General features: G+C 29.6%; 1 protein-coding gene across 1 annotated transcript; it reads right to left on the bottom strand.

The window, feature by feature from the left end:
- Positions 1–830: 830 nt before the first annotated feature.
- LOC113370857 (GATA-binding factor A-like) lies at positions 831–5,573 on the bottom strand. The gene is made up of 4 exons (XM_026611538.1): positions 5,504–5,573; positions 3,165–3,342; positions 1,498–1,790; positions 831–1,423 (listed from the first exon to the last, which is right to left on the bottom strand). The coding sequence occupies exons 1-4, from the start codon at positions 5,568–5,570 to the stop codon at positions 831–833; spliced, it is 1,131 nt and encodes a 376-aa protein (XP_026467323.1). The 5' UTR covers positions 5,571–5,573.
- Positions 5,574–21,406: the final 15,833 nt, after the last annotated feature.

The following is a 21,406-nucleotide window of genomic DNA, read 5'->3' as shown; positions in this document are numbered from 1 at the left end:
TTATTATATGCAATATTATTGCACATCACATTAGAATCATTTCTGAACAATATCAGATTTAGAACGCAGAAACGTACCTTTGAGTCTATGAAAGATATGATTAAGTAATAATTTAAATCGGTAATAACTACATATTTTTCTAAGAATATTGAAATTTATGTTTAAAATATTAAATCTACTATTCATATACTTGATTTATAATTTATTTACTGAAATTTCTTATTTCACTTTTGTTCTTCAAATATATTCAAAGATTTTAATAATTTAATACAATGCTATTAATTAAGATTTTAACAAATGACAATAAAAATTTTGCCTACTATTTACAAAGCACTTAAACATGAATCGCACTGAATGATTGCATTTACTATTCTAACATAACTAACGTAAGACAGATATTTTTCAATACCATAATATTTTTATATTTAATTATCAGTCAATATTTTTTATTATTTTGAATTTTATTATTGAGTGCTATATACAAAGCCTGACTCGGTGGGTTTATTTACAAAATTATATACAACTTAACTTTTAAGAAATAATACCAATTATAATTTTTATACTGTACCTAGAAATATATTTCTAGTCATGAATGAATTCTATAATCATGAATAAATATATATCGTTTTGAATTTGATATGTTATGACGTAGTAACTATGATGATTTATTGGATCAAAACTTTATTATGTAATTATTGCTTGATATTGACCTTGCTGCTTGGCCATCCCAGTGTTTGTCAACAACAAATATGTTATCAAATATGTTGACTTCTATATCATTTATATTTTTTGATAGTCTTTAGTATTTTTACTTATTACAAACCAAAATTTCAAGAAGTTGCCATCAATTTAGCGGCTTGGATGACATTGTGTTGATGATGGTACCCACTCAGTGAATCTACAGCACTGCTCTGTGAATGACTCAAAGGCGTACCAAAACTGGTTCCTGTAAAATAACTTCCAGGAAGACAATTATTCATGTAATCGTATTCACTAGGTTCATTTTTCACGTGTTGATACCCCGAATTGATCGACGAAGGTGTGTGCATTGTATGATGATGGCTCATGGATGAAGATAATGGACTGTGGTGAGAAAGATGACTATTCACATGTTGCGGATTCATGTTGCCAGCACTGGATATATTGTTGTTACTACTATGTTGCTGATGGTGATGTTGCTGACTAGTACTGTGGTGATGTAAATTCTGAGGTTGTTGTTGCTGGTGATGGTGTGTAGTTAAGTTTGCGCTGCTTGTCGCAGGTAACAAGGATGTGTGGCCTAAATACGGTCGCTCACTGATACTTGTCGGAGTTTGTTGACCATTCGTGTTATGGCTTTTGTTGATCTCATTATCAACAGAGGATGGTGTGGTTTGGTGGTGGCTTGCAGAAGTAGTCTGTTGCTGAATTGGCGGTTTGAGATCTGTGAAAAGTACTGGATTAGATTGGATTCAGGTATCTAGAAATCAGTTTTTTAGATGATATTTTCTCCCTTACCTTCAGCTGGAGAAGAGCTCTCCTTCCGCGTAGTTTCGCTAACAGGCGTTGTACTATTTCCACTTCCTATGCTGCCTCCATTTCCTCCGCCCTGCTTCTTGGGTTTTCGTTTTCTGGTCTGGATGCCATCTTTCCGCATGGCCAATGGCCTATTGACGCCGTGCAGTTTGAAATATAAACCGCAAGCGTTGCATACCGGTTCGCCTTCATTATTTCGCCGCCAAAGAGTTGTCGTGCGAGTTCCGCAATTCGTGCAGCACAAACCCAAACGGCGTGTTGCAGTCTGAAATTGAAGGAATTTTAAAGATTAGATAAAATAAATGAATAAAAATTATAAATATTGAACTGTTTTAGACCGCACACCATATTTGGATATATTTTTTAACAGAATAACATGATCTATGGAGCTGTACATTCCAACATAGTATTTTTCACAGAAAGGTAACCTAGGGGTGAAGTACTCTCCTATATTATATATTTTGACTATATTTGCTGGATATGCTTATCTAAGTGTTGGTGTTTATGTGTTGCGGCCACATCCATAAAATAGATATTTTTATCTGAGACCTATAACTTTGTTATCAGTGCAAATTTCCCATACAGCACGGGTCAAACAATGGTCGACTTGTTTGGTTCCATGTACAGCCTACCGTGTTATTACAAGCCCATTATGGGCCAATTTATAACCCAGTTAGTTTAGACCCATACGTTGGCCACCGGGTCAAACAATGGTCGACCTACCGGGTTATTATAAGCCCATTATGGGCCCATTTAACCATAACCGGCCTCTTAACGATAACTCCCCGGCTCACGAAAAGTAACTAACTAGAGATAGTTGTAATTGCTAACGTACAATAATCTTAAAATTACTTGTTATCAGACGAATTTTCCGAGTATTTTAAAGTTCTTGCATAATACGTCATCTCCAAATATAGAACAAAATTTTAGAAAAAAAAATTTGAACACTATAAATCACGTTGGTACCCATGTCAGTCATGTGTGCCTAACGCTAAGGTGTTATACATGAGCCATGTCAGGCATACATGTCTGACATAGGCAATCCGGTAGAAGGAAATAGGGTTTTAATATAGAGCCATGTCAGTCACATATGAGAGCTATAAAAATTTCAAAAACAAAATCATTTTTCTTTGATACACTAAATTTTCATAAAACATTTTTACCGAAGTTATCTAATAAAGTTACCACATCCCTTGTGAAAAAAAATCTGATATTATTGTGGCGATTAATATGATAATACATAATTTCGTTAATATTTCACTCGCATTTACTAATAATTTATTAGAATGTCTTTGCAGACCTATTGCGATCAATTTATTAAAATTATAAGCAGAATAAAATAATTTACATTAGTAGTTTTATTATCACTGACATTAAAAGTACAATATATCAAATTTGCCGACACAGCTATTTATGCAAATCCGCAAACATCGCAGTAATTAAAAATCGTAAATAACATAACATCTTATGCATTCAATTAATAATTAGCTGTTTATTGTTTATATAGAAAATAATAATTTACCATAAGCCAACCGTACCTGCCATAGATAAAGCTTTGCATAAATAACTATCATGAAACTGCGTTGTGTGAGGTTCAGTTATTTTATATGAATAAACAACACTATGTTCGGATATTTAATATAATTAATCTTACCAGTCGTTTGCTGGGTTTGATCAGGGGCCGGTTCATTCCGTTCATCTTGTGGTAAAGTCCGCAGGCGTTGCAGAGGTAGTGCCCTGTGCCGTCCCTGCGCCACAGTGGCGTAGAAATTGCACCGCAGTTGACGCACTCGCGCCCTTCACCGAATTGGAAATCCATCGAACCATCTAAAAAAGAAAATGACATAATTAAATCAGGTTTATTCGGTTGATATTCTTGATATTCTATTAAAATATAGAATATCAAGAATAATATAATAATAAAAAAAAAATCATTCTTTCTTGAAATGAAAACAAATACTTATGAAGCCGATATTCTTAATTCTATCGTAACATGTAAAAAAAAAATTTTTTTGATTATTTTTTTTGAAAAAAAAAATCGTGCAGAACGAGTACTTATGGAGCCGACGTGAGGCTTTAAAGTGGGGGAGGGGGCAATTTAAGTGAATTATAAAAAATTCAACATTTGTACAAAAAATTGCAAAAATTTTATCATTTTTTCTTGGTACTAGAAATGCACGTGATGTTGGTTGAGAGAGAGAGAGAGAGGGGGGGCGAGGGTTATAATTTTAAATATCACCAAGGAGAAGGAAGAGGTCCAAAAATCCTTAAAAATCGATCACGTGATCAATAATGGACTGTCCTTAAGTTGAGGTGATCACATTTTTTGTATTTCAAAGATTCTCAAATAATCTTCGACGTAAGGTGGAAAAATCCGAGAGTACCTATAGACCATTTGTACAAAACATTAATTTTTTTAACAAATATATAAAAGTTGCATAGCATGTGAATATTAGGCAAAGAATATTCTATTTATTAGAAATGCATTTTAAAGGTTGAGAGAGGGGGGGAGGGCGTTAATTTTAAATATCACCAAGGGTGAGGCCCAAAATCCTTAAAAATTGATAACGTGATTAATGGACGGCCCTCATAGTTAAGGTGATCATATTTTTTTTTTATTTCAAAAATTCTAAAAAAAATCCGGGACGTACGAGCCGGAATTAATGTACTATACATTAATATTTAATATAATACTATACATTTAACGAATATCTAAAAATTGCATGGTATATAACTAAAAAGCAAATATCCCTTTCCACTAGCTAATTGCAGAGTAAGTACGTATTTTGTCGCCGGAGCGGTGGCATCCGAGTTGAGAGAGTTAAAAATGCATTTCAAAAAGTGGTTTAAAATTGCATGGCGAAAATTAAAAAAAAAATGCAATTTATTTTACAATATTTTAGAAAAAGGACTGAAGCATAAAAAAGTCTTTGAGCAACCTTAATTAATTGGTACTTAATATACTTGAAGTAAGTTAGACTTTGAGAACTTTAGTATGACTAGGCACTACATTTAAAAATTAAGATATTATAAAATTTAAAGTGAAAAGGGTGCATTGACAAATATGGATTAATTTACAATTTTGACACAAATTTGTAAAGGACAAAAAAGAAGCATTAAATAAATATGTACAACATGAAGGGCTTAAGTTGGGAATATGTAGGAATTTAGATAATGCATATGCCCTTAGCTAACAACTTCTAAACATTTAAAAAATCATTCATCATTATATAATATTAAAATGCAAAAAGCATAAAATTGCATACTTTGTTATGTGATTATTCATGTAAATTTATATATATATATATATATATATATATATATATATATTACAATATTCTTAACTACTTATATATCTTAACACCTTCAATAACAATAATAATTGCTCATAAACATGAGTATATTTATGAGAATATAGATAAATAAATCTCAATTTAATTATTTTAAAATGTTAATTGATTTTCACCTCTATTAACAAGTATTAAAATTAATTTTATTTGCAATAACTCTTTTTTAATGTTATTTGCTACGCATTTATGCAATTGAATGTGTGCATTGAATTATGATATTGCTTCGTAAGACGGTAAATGTTGATCAAATGAAGGTGCAATTTGTGTGTGGGTACTAGATGAACTTTAAGAGGATATGTTGGGATAAAAATGCTTAATATACTAATATAATTGTTGTGATATTCACGTTTTTTAATGAATGGATACTTTGAATATCATTTGTGTAAAGTATTGTTTATGAAGAATATCAGTCAAATTCGCGTAAGAGTAAATAATCAAAGGTTTTATTGGAACTGCACGCCTTGCTATATATTTATTATTAAATAGTAATTCAATAAGATTCAGTTTCATCTATAACTATACCTAATTTTTTTTTATAAACTTATTTTGTATTTATAAATTTGCTTTCTACATATTTTATAATACATATATAATAAAATAATTTTATATTATTTATTAAATATATTATTTTTTCTTACCATAGGGTGATGTTCGTTGAAATCCTGCTGCGGTGTCGTAGGCCCTCCACGACATTGCATTCATCATCGCATTTTGGGCGTAAAATTGGGACGCCAAAGGCGACGAATGGGCAGTAGGAGCCCCTAAACTATGTGCTGCACTGTGGTGAGTCGATCCTAAAATAATTAAAAATTTTGATAATTTTCATGTGTCATCATACATTATACACCTTACAATACACACTTTCCATGTGTGTATAAGTGTCGTCTAAAGACGACATCAAATTTGTCGAAATTTTCTTTGAGATTTATCACTCCGAGTTAAATTATTCAGAATTCGAATTCATTTTTGTAATATTCAGTTCTTCAGGAGCGTAATTTTTAAGCAAACTCATAATAATTGGTTAAACATTTGTTCGTGAGTTGGAACTAATAGGTTTACCCACTGTAAATTGGATAGTTCAGTTACTTGTAATATATAGTTACTATCTATTTTACAATAATATCCGTACACATAATAAAATATTATAAAAAATAGCCATTTTTTGTTCGAATGAATTAGATGCTATGCAGGGGCGTAGCGTGCATTGGTGGGGCCCCGTACCAAAATTTTTTTGGGGGCCCTCTCAGTTAGGGCAAAATTTTCTCACATAAAAATAATAAATAAATAAATTAATAAGTATTCACTTATCATCAATATTTATCTAGCGCTTTCCAATATTTCTACAAACAATTCAAATTCAGCATACACATTTATTAAATCATTTATAACTTCTGATGTCTATAGTTTTTGATATAGTTTCTTGATAAAACGAATTTTGATGAAACGAATTTCCATGATCATACCTATAATTTTTTTCAAGATATCTTTGAAAATTTTATCATTTGCAGTTGCAATTGGGTAAATAGTATGCACAAATTACTTTGAGAAAATTGTATGCAAAACTATTGAATTTTGTCAGCAATAGAAATTGAATTTCATATTTTAAACATATTTTTAGAGAGTTTACAATTACAATTACAATAAAAATGTAAAGAGATTATCTTACTGTACTGTAGTGGTTTGCGAAATGACCCCAGTTGTAATTTTTCGAACATAATAATTGAGTCGAAGTCTCGGAAATCTATGTTTAGTATGAGAAATTAATATATTTAATTAGCAAAATGTTGAGTTTGAAATAAGATTACGGGTCGCTATACTTTGCATATAGTTTTCGTTACGTTCCATTCCTTTGTTTTGATTCCTTTGAATTTTTCGAGACATTTAGCAAATTGCTAAATTAATTTTGATTTTTTAATTTGCACAATCTATTCAAGAAATGACTTAATAAAATACCAGTTTGCTATTCTATCACAACCCTCTAAAATTATATTTTTATATTCTACATGCTCATATTTTTATTCAAATTAAATTTAGTTGAAAGTAAGTTTTCATGATTATATTAACTTTTGCTATTTGTGAAATTAAATAAAAAAATTTCTACTAAGTTTTGCGCATGTTTGGGGCACCCATGGCCCGGTAAAATTAAAACTCCTTAAAATAATAAATTTACATTCCTCGCGTTCTTTTATAGTGACAATGAAATTTCATTGAACCAATGGCGTGGTCTTGACTAGAATTTTGAACTAATTTTGAACACAATGGTCTGTAAAGTAGAATATTAAATACGTTTTTTTTTAAATAAATTAAAAACGACGCAACTGAAAAAAGTTACGAAACTCGAACAGAACCGAAAATGATCGCTGAAAACTTGGACATTTTACTATTTCACTTGGTTACAAATGAATATTTCGCTGTATTTCTATTATAATATTTCTAATATATTTTACTTACCGTATCCGTCGGAAGCATGATGCCACGCGTTCTGCGGCACCGGAGTCGCCCCGAAATGTCCGGTGCTCGCGTACTGTCCAGCGTGGGGCAGCGCCCGGCTGGACGGCACGTAGACCGGAGCCTGCGCCTGGTGGAACATCCCGGTCGTTCCTCCCGTCATATCTTGTCCGTAGCCCGCGCTAGAACCGCCGCTACTGCCGTGAAACATAACACGGAATACACTGGGCTTAATTGATGCACTTGTCCAGGGAATGGATAATTATCCGGAAAATTGAGTTTTATTTAGAACTTTTTATTCATTCTTGGATATAAAGATCACAAGAGTTTGGAATCACGATTTAATATCACTTTATTTTTTAAATTTTATTTATCGTTCTTATATAGAATACTGTTTGATCATTATTAATGTTTCACTTTAAACTTACAACTGATATAAATCACTTGTGTTAAAATTTATATCAACATTTGGATAAAACACTTTAATATCAATGAACCCGTTGTGATTTATTGCAATTTAAATTATTAACCACATATTATTATAAAACTATAAACTCCTTGATATACTCCTTGATGCTCTATAGATCTGGATAATAATCTGAAAAAAACGAGAAAATTGTTAATACTATTAGTGATGGATATTATTGATAATATTTTACTCAAATAGGATAATAAATATTGAATGTTAATTTCATGGTAATATTTTTCTACTAATTAGATAGGTCTTTTATCACAGCGATGAGAATTCGGTGTTCTTCAAAGTGTTTTTTTTTTTGTTGTATATTTTAACTTAGTATTTTTACCCGAAAAATTCGTCAAAGTTTGCAAAAAATAATACCGTTTTTTTTTGGCATTTGTCAAAATTAGACCTTTGATTCACATTTTCTCAAAAATGCCTGAACCGTTTTCAGAAATTTAAAAGCCATTTCATGTATCTCAATGAGGACTATTATTCGTCAGTTCTGTGCGACGATTTGCCGAGTCGTTTCTTTGTAATTTGGAAAAAAGTGTTAAACTTTTCGTCCACATTTAAGCTCATACTACCGAATTGATTTTAAAAATTCGATAACTGTTCGAAAGATGTTAGTTGGGAATGATACTGATTAGTTTTAGATGAAAATCGACCGAGCAGTTTCTTGTAATTAATTGTTGAAAAAAAATTGAACCGATTTTTATGAAACTTTTTTTGATGATATATATCATGGTCTTATACAACTTATTGAAATATTACCGCCTTACGACAAGTACTTTAATTTTAAAAATTTATCAAAGTTTGAGAAAACGAGTAGTTTTTTTGACGTTTGTTAATATATAAATTAGATGATTTACTTGGTATAACGATAGAGTACTTGGTCTTAATAAACAAACTAAACCATTAAAATCCCACGGAAACTGGTTCAATTATAAAAATTGTTGATTTTTGAAAATTTGCTTTTAGAAAATACTCAGAGTTAACGTGTTAATTTGCTTTCAATTATGTGTTATAAATCCACTCGGAATACTTTTAATCACTCAAAAATTAATTTATTTTTTATTGATTAATTCGATTAATTACACATATCGGGAAGTTCATGTAATTTGCCTCAAGGCAAAATACCAATACGAACTAGTTAGGTTTTATTTTTATAAACAAATTTTTTAAGATAAGTATTTTATTACTTTACAGTCTTGATTAAATACGCCAACTTTTGATAAAACTTACAGCATCTTTAATACCTAAAAAGAGGGTTTTTTCAAAGTCAACTAATTTAAAAAAAAATAAATTCATATATCAACAAAAAGTCTAACATCTTGAAAACTCGGAACAATTGTGATATTTTTTACTGCGATCTTAGAAATGTTATTCACGGTTACAATTCTAAAGCTTAAATAAACAAAATTAATATAATAATCAATCACAATTACCAAAAAATGATCATAATTTCATCAAAGCTCTAGGTTGCACTTAAAAGCTCACAATTTCCAAACAACGTGTGATAATTTTTTTTCGGTAGACTTAAGGTCAATAACATCACCCTTTTTTGGCTTGACGTTAAGTTCTGGGACACCCTGTCTCATATGTTGCTGCAACGACCAAAAAAAGCAATTTTCACTTAAGATTATATTTGAGATAAAAAACTTCAAGAGTAAATTTGATTTCATACTGCTTGATATCGAGCTGGTCGTTGTTGATATGAAATATTGAACTACTTGGTTTTAGTTAGTTACTTATTTAGTCCATATTCTTAAACACACAAAGGGCTTGATCAGATAATTTCAACAATATATATTGACTAGTTTTTCATTAAATATTTCACTAAACACAATTTATCTAAAGCAAATACAAATTACCATATTTGTTAGTAATTACACTTCTTCTTCATTACAACTTTTTTTAAATGTTCATTTTATACTTTTCCAAATAGATTCCATTGTCCTTTACAAGACCACAATGAAAATCTGTAGTTGTTAACTATCTGAAATATTTTGCTTGATTGTGTGCTTTTTTAAAACATAGTACTTATCGAGTCCATTTTTATCTCAATGTAGATAAATAAAACAAAATATCATTTCCATTGTCCCCTCCATGACTTGTTATATGATCCTCTTGGAGATTGTTGCACATGGCCGATGTAAAAATTCAAATTGAGCTTGTATCAAAATTGATGTGTAAAAATATTTTTTTTGACATGCATTTGATAACATGCAATGGTAAATTGAGCTATTAGAAATGGATCGAGAGTGAATAAAATAAATCATACATAGACATAAAAATGCTACATAGAATGCTATCAATTAGTTTTGTACAATAGAATAAATTTCAAATTTTAATTTATTTTGATTCTTAGTTTTTTTTTATTAATATATGTGATTCGTCATCGCACACTAAATAAGTTTTAGTTTTTTTACCATTATCAAAACTTATGTCTTTTAGTGAGCTTTCAGTGATTATTTCCAAAAAAATGGTTTTACCATTCTGCAAACGTATTTAAATCATTTATCATCTATCTAATTTATAAAACTGAAGTTAATATTTAAATTACAACGTAGTTTATCACCATTTTATAATGGTATTGTCCTTTTCTAATAATCTCATTATATGAAAAGATAATGTTATCCATCCGCTGGGACGACTGTTTCGATAGTAACACCAGGATCTCGATAATTGTTCTTTTATCGCAAAGCTAACAAATTTAATTATCCAAAACCATCATTTAGAACATCAGAACAATGAGTTTAATCAACTATTTTATTACCAGATCTCAAAGTTAAATACCACACTTACTTTTATAAAATTGACAAAGATAATTGACTCTTGATTTTGATTTTGATAGACATTATGTTAGTAATGTCTATGATAATTATTATATTTATATTGAAATAATGTAATTTATTGAAATCTTTCAATTTGATACAATAGATAGGATATACAGTTAGCTGATCATTTTTCTGTTTTTCTGATTTGCTAAAAAATATATATTTTGAAATAATCCATTTTCAGAATAAGGTTTCGTATCTAATGTAAATGACTCGTACTGCAAAATATTTGTTTTATTAATAGTTTCTTTTTTGAACAACGATCAGAACTATTTGTATGTTTTGTAATGTAGATCCTCACTTCTACCATTATTAGAAAACCCAATGGTTGTCCATTTTCTTTATGATGAGATTATTGTTAGACTTTCCTAATAGTGATATGTTATATAATTATAGCAATAAGGCTATTTTTGCCAGAAATCATATTTTGATCTATATTTTAAGTAAAAACTAATATCACTACTACTTGATATCAGGTTATACGAAATTACTAGAATCTGCATGTGCAAGACCAATTTTTTTGTCATTTGGGCTACGAAAAAGTTCATAAAATTCTTGTGAAACGAATTTTATTAAAAACTTATATTTTATAATTTCAAAATGTAGCACATTAATATACAAAAATGTATCACAAATACGCCAGACGCAAAAAGTTCTATGCTCTTGATAAAAAAAAAATGATTAAGCAAAGTAATATATTTTACAATAAAATATTAAGTGGCATGTTCTAAATTTTGTGCAAAATTAATCATTTTTTAATCAATTAATTGTCTTGATAATAATATAATTATTAATGACTGTACATGATTTTTTAATTTGAAAAAAATATTAAATGGTTTCTAATTTTGCAGTCACAATACCTCCGGAAAATCCAATAACAATGCATTTTTATACCTAATATTAAACTTGAATACTAGGCAGAATTGTGCCGGTAAATTTTCACATTATTCAAATGTATTATATATAATTATATATGCAATTGATTATTGTACCTGTCCCATAAACCACGATTGTGATTTACGATTCTGACATTTATTACTTTATCTCTAACAAGTGGTTAATTAGTGCAATAATAATGGAAAATGTTTGCCATTTGTATAGTGCATATGTATAATTTGCATAAGTCAAATAAATTTATATATAATAAGTTTATGTGACATCCACGTGCCACATAGAACAGACATTAATTGGAAATAATAAATTATTTATGAGCGAAATACAATTTTTATTAAACAGAAATTTAAATTAACTATAAGTAAAATAGAAATTTAAATTAATTTTTTAGTCTCAGTCTATTTTCCAATGCCATTTCACACTGCAGTGGTCGAAACTGGGCTATTTTCAATTGAAAACATTTTTGATCTATATTTTTGAAAGAAAATTCATATCAATAATGCATGATATCAGGTTGTCCATAGCGGTGGTTCAAACTCACGAGGCAGTGCGCTCAACCGTTACACCCAATAATCATTTATTGTGGATGTGTGTTTCCACATAACTTTTGTGCCCCATTTCTTTAGCCCAGGCCGTCAATTAATGTTTCAGCTAACGTTTGTATTTAGATAATATTAAAACAGTACACATAATTGACCCGTATGAACGAACAATGAATTCAAACAAAACAATGTGTTTAATCACAAAAACGTTTCGTTATCTTTAACAAAAGATAATTGTCATTTATGCAAGTACGGCACGATATCCATCAGGGCTCCCGCCATTACAAATTTGTGGAAAACGATTGTTAAATATTTATATCTATTGTTGTAAAATATAACTCATACAAAACAAAGTTAAATGTTTGATAAATATTTGCATTTTATCAATGCTTGATATAGAAAACAACCGACATAAGTGAAAAGTGATAAAAAGGTGGTGACAGTTTTAATGATAAATTAACTAGTTTTCTAATAATTATGAAATTCTAAGCATTAGTATGTTAAAAACATTTAAATAAATTATTTTAAATTTGCTCATTTTCATTTTATGAATAGCAATTTTCACTTAAATTCGAAGAGATCGAAAGACCAAACCTTTACCATGTGATACACGAAGAAGCCCATTTTTTAAATATAATAAGTAAAATATAATATAAAAACAGGTTTAACACGCTCGATTTTTGCCGTTTTATTCAAATTTTTTTTCTAAGTTGTACTTTAATATTTCTGACTATCTCTATATATAATATGTAATAGATAATATAATATAATTCTGATGGTTCTTCGTTTTTTTATAAAATGCTAATTCTTATTTAGGTTTGCAATTCCATTTCTTTCACCGTGGACAGGTGTGCATCAATGCCAAAAGATATATGTATATATAAATTTATTAATTGTCATATTATAAGAACATGACGGATACATTGAGTTCAAACGTCGAGATGACAAATCATCAAAATATCGGCAATCGGTGAAAGCTGCATTCGTTTTCAGTATGAAAAATATATCACATTTATAATATTTTTTTAAAAATAGATGCAATTTTCTCTAGAATTTAACTTTCATACATTATGGCACTAAACTTTTCATTAGAATCAGTATGAATCTACATGGAGTATATTTATAATAGAACCAGGATAAATCTAAGTGAGTGTGTAAATATACAAATCTACATGAATGAGTGTAATCTTTTTTTTTATTTGAATAGATTTATTGCCAATAAAAATAATATAATTTTTTTAAGACAATGATGCTAGGTGTATATGCATTTAAGAGATTATCTCCTATGAGATTTTTTTTGACATTTTATTTGAGATCGTATGGCCATTTTTAATCACTTTTAATTATTTAGGTGTTTGTATTTTTTTATATTTGAATTTCTTGCGCACGCCCATAGCTCAATTCCGTATGTCCAGATTGGGATAATTATTGTTTTATATAAAAGGAGTCTGTTTTCATAACACATATTTGAATTCTTGCCAATTAGCCAATACAAAGGAATGAGTGAAATCTGCATAAAAAAGTCTAATTTCAATGAAAATAAAGTAAATGTTCAAGAATGAGGTTGATTTTACTGAAATAAATATAGATTGTAAATCTACATGAATTGAGTGTAAATCTACACGAACGAGTGTAATTTAAATAGAATGAGTGTACATCTAGAGTGAAATTTTAATAGAATAAGTTTGAAGCTGTATGAATTACTGCAAAATCAATGAATTAATGTTTTTTGATATGAAAAAGTGTAACTATCATGAGTACATATCTGTGCGAATGAGTACAAAACTTTATTAAATTTGAATGAATGAATGAAGTAATTCGAATAAATGCAAACTGCATTAATGAGTTTAGTGCTGCTTGACATTAAGCATTTTTTCTCTACCCTTAAATAAATAGTTTTTACTTTATTATTTACTTCTTATTAGTTATCAGTTTATCTAAGAATCATTCGTATAAGAGTACTAGAAAAAATAGCTTAATCGAAACCAAGTTAGAAGAGGACAATTTACTGCCTTCATTTCATATAGGTGCGTTTTTTAAATTTCCATATATAAAATTTATATCATTATGTTTAATTGAATTTATTTTATGCCTCTATAAATTCTCATTGAATCCAAAGCACTATCATATCAAGGTGGCAGAAAAAATTGTTTGGAATTGAACCAATTTGGAATTGAACAAAATCTTGCGCCTCGTCGTTTGTGTAACTTCTCCAAAGTTGCTTTTTATTAATAAAGCTCGTTACCTCAATTATTCTACCATTTGAATTCATATCCAAACCGCACAAAGAGCAGATAAAGACTAGTTTTGTTGTTAATTTTCCATGTTTTATCAGCCTGTTACGCATATCCGCTTTCGACATGTTCCTTATCGGTATCACGATTTGACTGACATGGTCGTTTATCGCAACTTCATATATTTTTGCTGGGTGGCAGAATGCATCATACACAATATATGCCCAAGTTCCACAAATGCGACATGTACATAATTTAAATAAGCAAAATGCCAGCATATCATGAAATAACGAATAAACGACCTGCAGACAATGAACAGGTCGACCATAAAAAAATTGCGCTGGGGAAATGACTTACAAATTGGCTGTGCAATGTGTTAGATGAATATAAATGTTTTGGAAAGATTAACATGGGTGAAGGAGTTTTGAAGAGATAAAGGTAAAAGTTCGTAGACCTAAAAATAATATGGTTAAAGGAAGAAGATATATTTAAATCCCTTGGGAAAATTATGGATATCAGACATCCAATGATAAAATAATCTGATGGACGTTGATGGATCATCAGAAGCTGAAGTAATTCAATTTACTCTATCAGCAGCAATTTATATACCTTATGCAGTTATAGACATTTAATATAAGAAGAACCTTTTTCACTCAATTTTACTTTCATCAAGATGTTTGTTTAAAACATTACCAGAGCTATGATCAAAATTGGACGCAGTTGACTATCACCAAAATACTTCAAACCAAGTACTTAAATTTTAGTCCTTATGTTCGCCTCAATGATATTTGTTAAATTCTCTGAATATAAATAGAAATTTCTATGATAATCATGAAGATAATTCATCAAAAATTATTAATTTATTTTATAGTACGGCCTACTACAAAAATGTACCAGTGTAAAATTATATAATGTACGTCAAATTGAAATGATGTTTTCAAAACAATATAAGTGAATCATTTTTTATAATTTTTTATTTTTTATATTTTTTATACAAAATGCATTAATTACAAATTAGTAGACGTAATATTATTTTAAACTTTTTAATCCACTTTTATTTTATAAAGATATTTTATAAGATTCAATAATGTTCCGTCCATTCAGGTATGACGTATAAAAACGTTACAAGTTTTCCTTATCATATTTTTTACTCTATTATTTTCCTGGGTATAGAATTGGACCAGTAAAGTCAGTATATACCATAGTAAGAAGTCCAAAACCACCATGGCCAAAAAGTATGCCACCTTATCTATTCAAACAACCGTCCAAAAAAGTGTACAAGTTAGTCGGATTGACTGCAATTGTCTTAGGTTACTTTGGACAAATATCCAGAGAAGCTCAAGATACTGCATACAAAGGTCCATTGGAGGAGGAAGTAGAAGAAGATCAAGATGTTATACCTGGTACCGATGACAGTGGTAAAGATTTGGATTTACCAGAAAAGTCGGTTGAGGAGGTTGTACCTAAAACGAATGAAGAAGATCCATCATGTGGTGTAAGGGATTCATCTTCAAGTACAGCTGAGGATGCTGCATCAAGCGCAACTAAGGATGTTCTACCAGGAGCAAATGAAGACTCGTCTGGTACAACTGAGGATGCTTCACCGTGTGCTATTGACGAAACTCCACCAGTGATAGATCCTCCACCTGAAGCTAGTGATAAAGATCCAAAATGTATCACTGAAGATTCTCCCAAAAATACAACTTCTGATAGACCTATTATAACTGAAGAAGATAAAACTAAACATAGCCCACCAGAAACGATCAATAATACAAACGATAAGTGTCTAGAAAATCCTTCAGATGAAGGAAGAGATCTACAACCTCAAGTACAAGATCAAAGCAGTAAAAGTGTAACCTATGAAAATCGAAAGAAAAATGCTGTCTTGGTACCGAACACTACTTCTGAAAATGCTAAAAATGATGATGTTCCCGTTATAAAGACTGTAACAACAGAAACTCCAGAACGAAAAGCTGTTCCAACTACCCCTCGTGTAACCCATGAAAATCAAAAGGAAAATGCTGTGTTGGTACCGAACACTACTTCTACAATTGAACAAAAAGATGCTGTTCCTGTTATAAAGACTGTAAAAATAGAAACTCCAGATCAAAAAACTGTTTCAACGACCCCTCGTAGGTCGAATTTACCTCATTTACCATGCACAAAGGACTGTATACCACCCAAAAAAATAATTCCAACAATGCAAAATTCTGAAGCAACGAAAAATTCTGTAGAACAAGATTTGATTTCCAATGATTCCGAAATCAAAAATATTGAAACAATGCAAAATGAAATTCAAGATGAATCGGACAAGACTGAAAATCCAGATTTGAAACCAGGTGCTTCTAAGGAAATAAACCACCGAAAAAAAGAATGGAACTTATTAACAGGTTTGGATGATAGTGGCATTGATCTAAGTGAAGTATATGAAGAGGAAGATCGCGCTAAAAAGAAATCCAAATATTCTAAGAAATTTTAATAAATATTATTTTTTAACTACATGATTATTTAAAATAAATTTATTTACAAAAAAGCTTAAATTTTTCATATAAATATATTCATATTTTTTCTAACTGTAAATCGTTGACATCATGATAGGTTTCATTGACGTCATTCTCCATATCTGATGCTCACAATCAGTAATTTTGCGGTCACTGAATGATGGTACAAAAGACATATTTAGTAAACGGTTTTAGAAAATTTAGAATAATTGTGGTTATAAGATGAATTGACATATTTATAATTCAATATTTAAAAATAATATATCTAAATTATATTGGGGGCAGTTAGTACCCATAGCATAGACGTATGATTAAAAGTATAGTTATATATACTAAAATTGTAACTATTATGATTATTAGAAGTTGAAGCCAGTTTTATTTGGTATAAAACATTAGACTTTGCATTAACCCTTTCCACTCGGATGCTGCCGCTCCGGCGACAAAATACAACAAATCTCGCAATTCGCAATGGAAATATGAGGTCATAGTATATATGCATATAAATATTATAAATTTTGGCAACGATTTTTTTATTTATTTATTACTTTAATATTTACATTTTCCTACTTTGAAAATTGTACCCCTATCAAATTTACTTAAAAAAAATTTGACCATTGTATGCAAGAACCATAATAATATATCTACATCGGTTTTATTGACCCAAAAATATCCATTTTTTTCAGTTTGTACGTAGGCAACATGAATATATTAATGGAAACTTACAATGCTAAAAGATAATTATGAGATCATATTAAATTTTTGTAACGTATATGGCAATATATTCAAAATAAAAATTTTAATTAAAAAATCAGTGAATTATGCACCATACTCTCCTATTCACATTAATCTCCAACTAGCTTTTTTGTTTTTAAAGACTTTTATTTCATATAATATATGAGATAAAATATGTAATCAATTCAATTGTAATTGATAATTAAATAAAAACCAAAATAATTTATATATTTATTACACCAGATAATAAAATTAGATATGGCACTAGCATAAATTTATTCACCAGAAATACTGGTTTCAGATAAAGATAAAAGGGTATTCAAATGAAAAATAGGATAGTGAAAGATTTTCAAATTCCAAAAAAATAGCATTTGCACAGCATTGCTGCATCAATCAAAAATTATCACTATTATAGAAATATGTAGTAATAGGTACAAATCTTCACATAATGGCCCAACTGGGTTGCCATCTGTATGGCGAATTTATGGAATTTATTAAAACTTCCTTCGGAATTCAGGGGTTGGGTATATAATTTAACCTTATTTTAATTGAAAGAGATATATTTATTGATTATTTATTACAAATGTTGTTACGCGGACTTTAGTTCTAGAAGTGAACAATTAGTCCCATCAAATCTCTGCACTCCCTTTACAGGAGGAGTAGCAACCATTCTGTGTAAAAGCTCAATGCCATGAAGATTGTCTTTGCCTTCATGGCCAATATAGTAAAATGAAAATATGTCCAAACACCATATATGAAAACAACATTGTAGTTATGAACCATTATAATGCAAAACCATAGTTGCAGTACCAAGATGCATCTTTAGTGATTCATTTATTATTTCATGCAGCATTTTAAAAAGAATGATCCTCAAATCTTTTGTAGTTAAATCCATCATATATTAGTACTAGTACTTATTAGTACTTATTAGTACCAACTAGTACTTCAATAAAAGTCAGCGGCACTTCCGAGGCGCCAGCCTTTATCTCATTCCTCTTTCCTACATAAGTCTAATCTTCAACGTGTCTTGTCTGCCTTTAAAAATATACCAAACAGATCCGATATAATTTTCATCAAGTTCCAATGGCATCATCGACAATCGTTTTTTCTCTCTCCGATCAAAACCCTTTTCGATGTTTCTTCTTCTTCGAGATCATCGTCAACTAATCGAACCAAATAATGAAATAAATGTAAAAAGACTAAAAAGTGTCTTCGATAGTCCCTCGTATTTGTGTCACCTGTCTGCACTGGAGAGTGCCCTGGCGCCCGAACTTGTAGTAGCGTAACTTTGTAGCCAGTGCCGACGGTAAGGAGACAGGGGTGAGAAACTGTTTTTGACACACTAATAAATGATCAATTTTTGTGTCATCTACATCCAAAAGTAATTAAATACCTTGCACCGCAAAATAAAATTAGATAGTGATTTCTAATGATGATTTTATCTTGCTAATGATATTTTCTGTATCAAAATTGGTTTAAATGTAATTAAATTCGTTTTTTGTGTTATCATGTATTCTTCAAACTGCATGTGTATTATTTATAACAATAACTGACATTCTTAGCCATGAACTGAAACTTTAGGTAAAATGTGTGATTTAATTTTCTGATGATAGCTTCCTAATTGATGTTCTCAGCCACGGGCAGATTTTTTTGGTTAAATGTATGATTTAATTTTTTGATGATAGTTTTCCTATACATTTATAGGTCGATTAACTAGATAGCAGCCTGAGTACGTTTGTATGAATCTTGAATCATTCTATCCAAATTTCTGAAATCCTGGTAAATTTAGAATCATATCCCTCGAATCCCAATTCTGGTGCTATAACCAACAACATTAATCCCGCTGATTATGTGATTTTTGTACTAAAACGACGATATCTTTTATTAACTCGTATATTTTATATATTTCTAACAACACTAAATCCGCCATTTTACATATCTCCACATATATCCTTTCTCACTTCATAGCTAACTTCACATTCAATAGAAATTAGACATGCTGTGCTTTTGTAGAGCGATCTGTCTAATTTTCTGAACTCAAAGCTTTTCTTTCAAAACAACTACCAAATTAATAATTATTTTATCTTGCGTTTCTTGGATATGGTATATCCTCTTCCAAAGAGACTGATTATAAAAGAAAGTTATAAATTTATACACTTTTTTAATTATTTTAAAATTGAAAGATATTTTTGCATTTAAACTTTTTTTTAAATAAAATCAAAGTTTCATATTAGTGACTACATACTAATTCTGAATTTTAGAAATATTTGTGGATGAGTATGAAATTGTTTTATATAATACTGTAGAACCCCTTTAAGACGATCATGTTTAACTCGATTTCTGGTGCAACTCCTGGAAAATCCTTATAACTGAGATTTACTGTATTTATAAAAATAATGAGTATTTTACAAGTTTACATCTTGTAAACTTGTAAAATAATTGCAATTCATATTACTATATATTTGTTTGCTACATCTGGCTAAGCTTCAGATTTATTTTATGTATAGTTATATAGAGAGTACACGATATAGAAAAGTGGTTCACATTAAAGTTCTCTAATCTAGTAATTAACATGCTCATATGTACAAGCTTACAAGAATGAATTTTATGATATACACTCTTGGGTAACTTACAAATCTTATTTTTTAATTTTTTTAATAATAAAATATTAGCGTATGACAGTATGTATAATATATTTTGATTAAATATATAATTTTCAGAAGAGCCAAATATATATCATTCTGAACATTTTTAACGTGCTTTATGTACAAGAGCTTTTTTAATGAAGTTCTTAGACGATTCTAATTAGAATGGATTTTGATTGCAAAAAAGTTATTCTTATTAAATAATGTTTTGCTAAATTAGTTTGAAGTGATAAGCCAATAGCACACGATAAAATATATTCAAAGTCTAAAATAATTTTTTTTACATTTATTTTTATGTTTGAAATGCTAGTTGAATATTGCTCAAATATTTATAATTAATAAAACATTGCAAATATTTTTTAAACAAAAATCGATATTTGTAACAGTACATACGTAACTGTAAGTTAATAAATGTTCAAATATACAATCAAACAATCAAAAACAAAATTATGAAGAATAAATTTTAAAATTTATACATCACTTGCTAAATTTGATTTTTTAGCAGAGTAATTTCAACTCAATGTAATAGATGTTCCAGAATATTAAGTTGTGGGAACTTGAATAATACATATACCTATCCATTACCATCAATCGACTTCCAAAAATCTATTCCTCCAATGATTCACAGTTTCTCTGGCAAAACTGAGACAAGCCGGCATTAAGGTGAATGACTCTGAAGAGTTCAGAGTGTAAAATTTCGTAAAACGACTACGAACAAACGCAAACGAATAAAATGGTTTAAACAACAACATCGTCCGGTCAGAATAAAACTCCGACTGCCCACACGCGAATCAAAAGCACTCGCCGCCGTTTTACATGAGACCGGCGACGAGGCCGAATCGTAAATTAGGAAAATGTACGGGAAAATATGCTAAATCTTGCTAAGAAGGAAAAAAACGATATTTGAAGGGTTTTTTATAAAAGTACAAAATAATTCATTATATAAATTATTGTAATTGTGCAGATGAAACATGACGTTAATATTACCAATTAATATGGTAACCTAATCAGGTAGCATTTAATGTATTTAAAATTTAAAGTCAAATTTATGAAAATTGTTTTATAATCTCATACCAGGCACCCCTGTCTGACTTAGATATGAAAATAATATATCAATAAAAAAATATATAATTATTTATATAAACTTACGTTTTGTAAAAATTTGACCTGTCAAGGTAATGACAGTCTTACCTTGAACTTCAAAACTACAAAGTTTTATATAAATAAACTAACTAAAACTTCAAAGTT

The sequence above is a fragment of the Ctenocephalides felis genome, unplaced genomic scaffold (genome assembly GCF_003426905.1).
Source record: "Ctenocephalides felis isolate EL2017-DRISC unplaced genomic scaffold, ASM342690v1 CF-g0.4_SCAFFOLD_01492, whole genome shotgun sequence".
NCBI classification, from domain to species: domain Eukaryota; kingdom Metazoa; phylum Arthropoda; class Insecta; order Siphonaptera; family Pulicidae; genus Ctenocephalides; species Ctenocephalides felis.
The sequence above is the reverse complement of the archived record's forward strand: the minus strand, read 5'-3'. Positions and strand labels throughout refer to the sequence as shown.

Coding starts and splice junctions, on each gene's coding strand:
- LOC113370857 (XM_026611538.1), bottom strand. CDS start 5,570: ATGATGAATGCAATGTCGTGGAGGGCCTACGACACCGCAGCAGGATTT. Junction 3,343..5,503: donor TCAACGAACATCACCCTATG/GTAAGAAAAAAT, acceptor TTTCTTTTTTAG/ATGGTTCGATGGATTTCCAA. Junction 1,791..3,164: donor CCCAGCAAACGACTGGTAAG/ATTAATTATATT, acceptor TTTAAAATTCCT/TCAATTTCAGACTGCAACAC.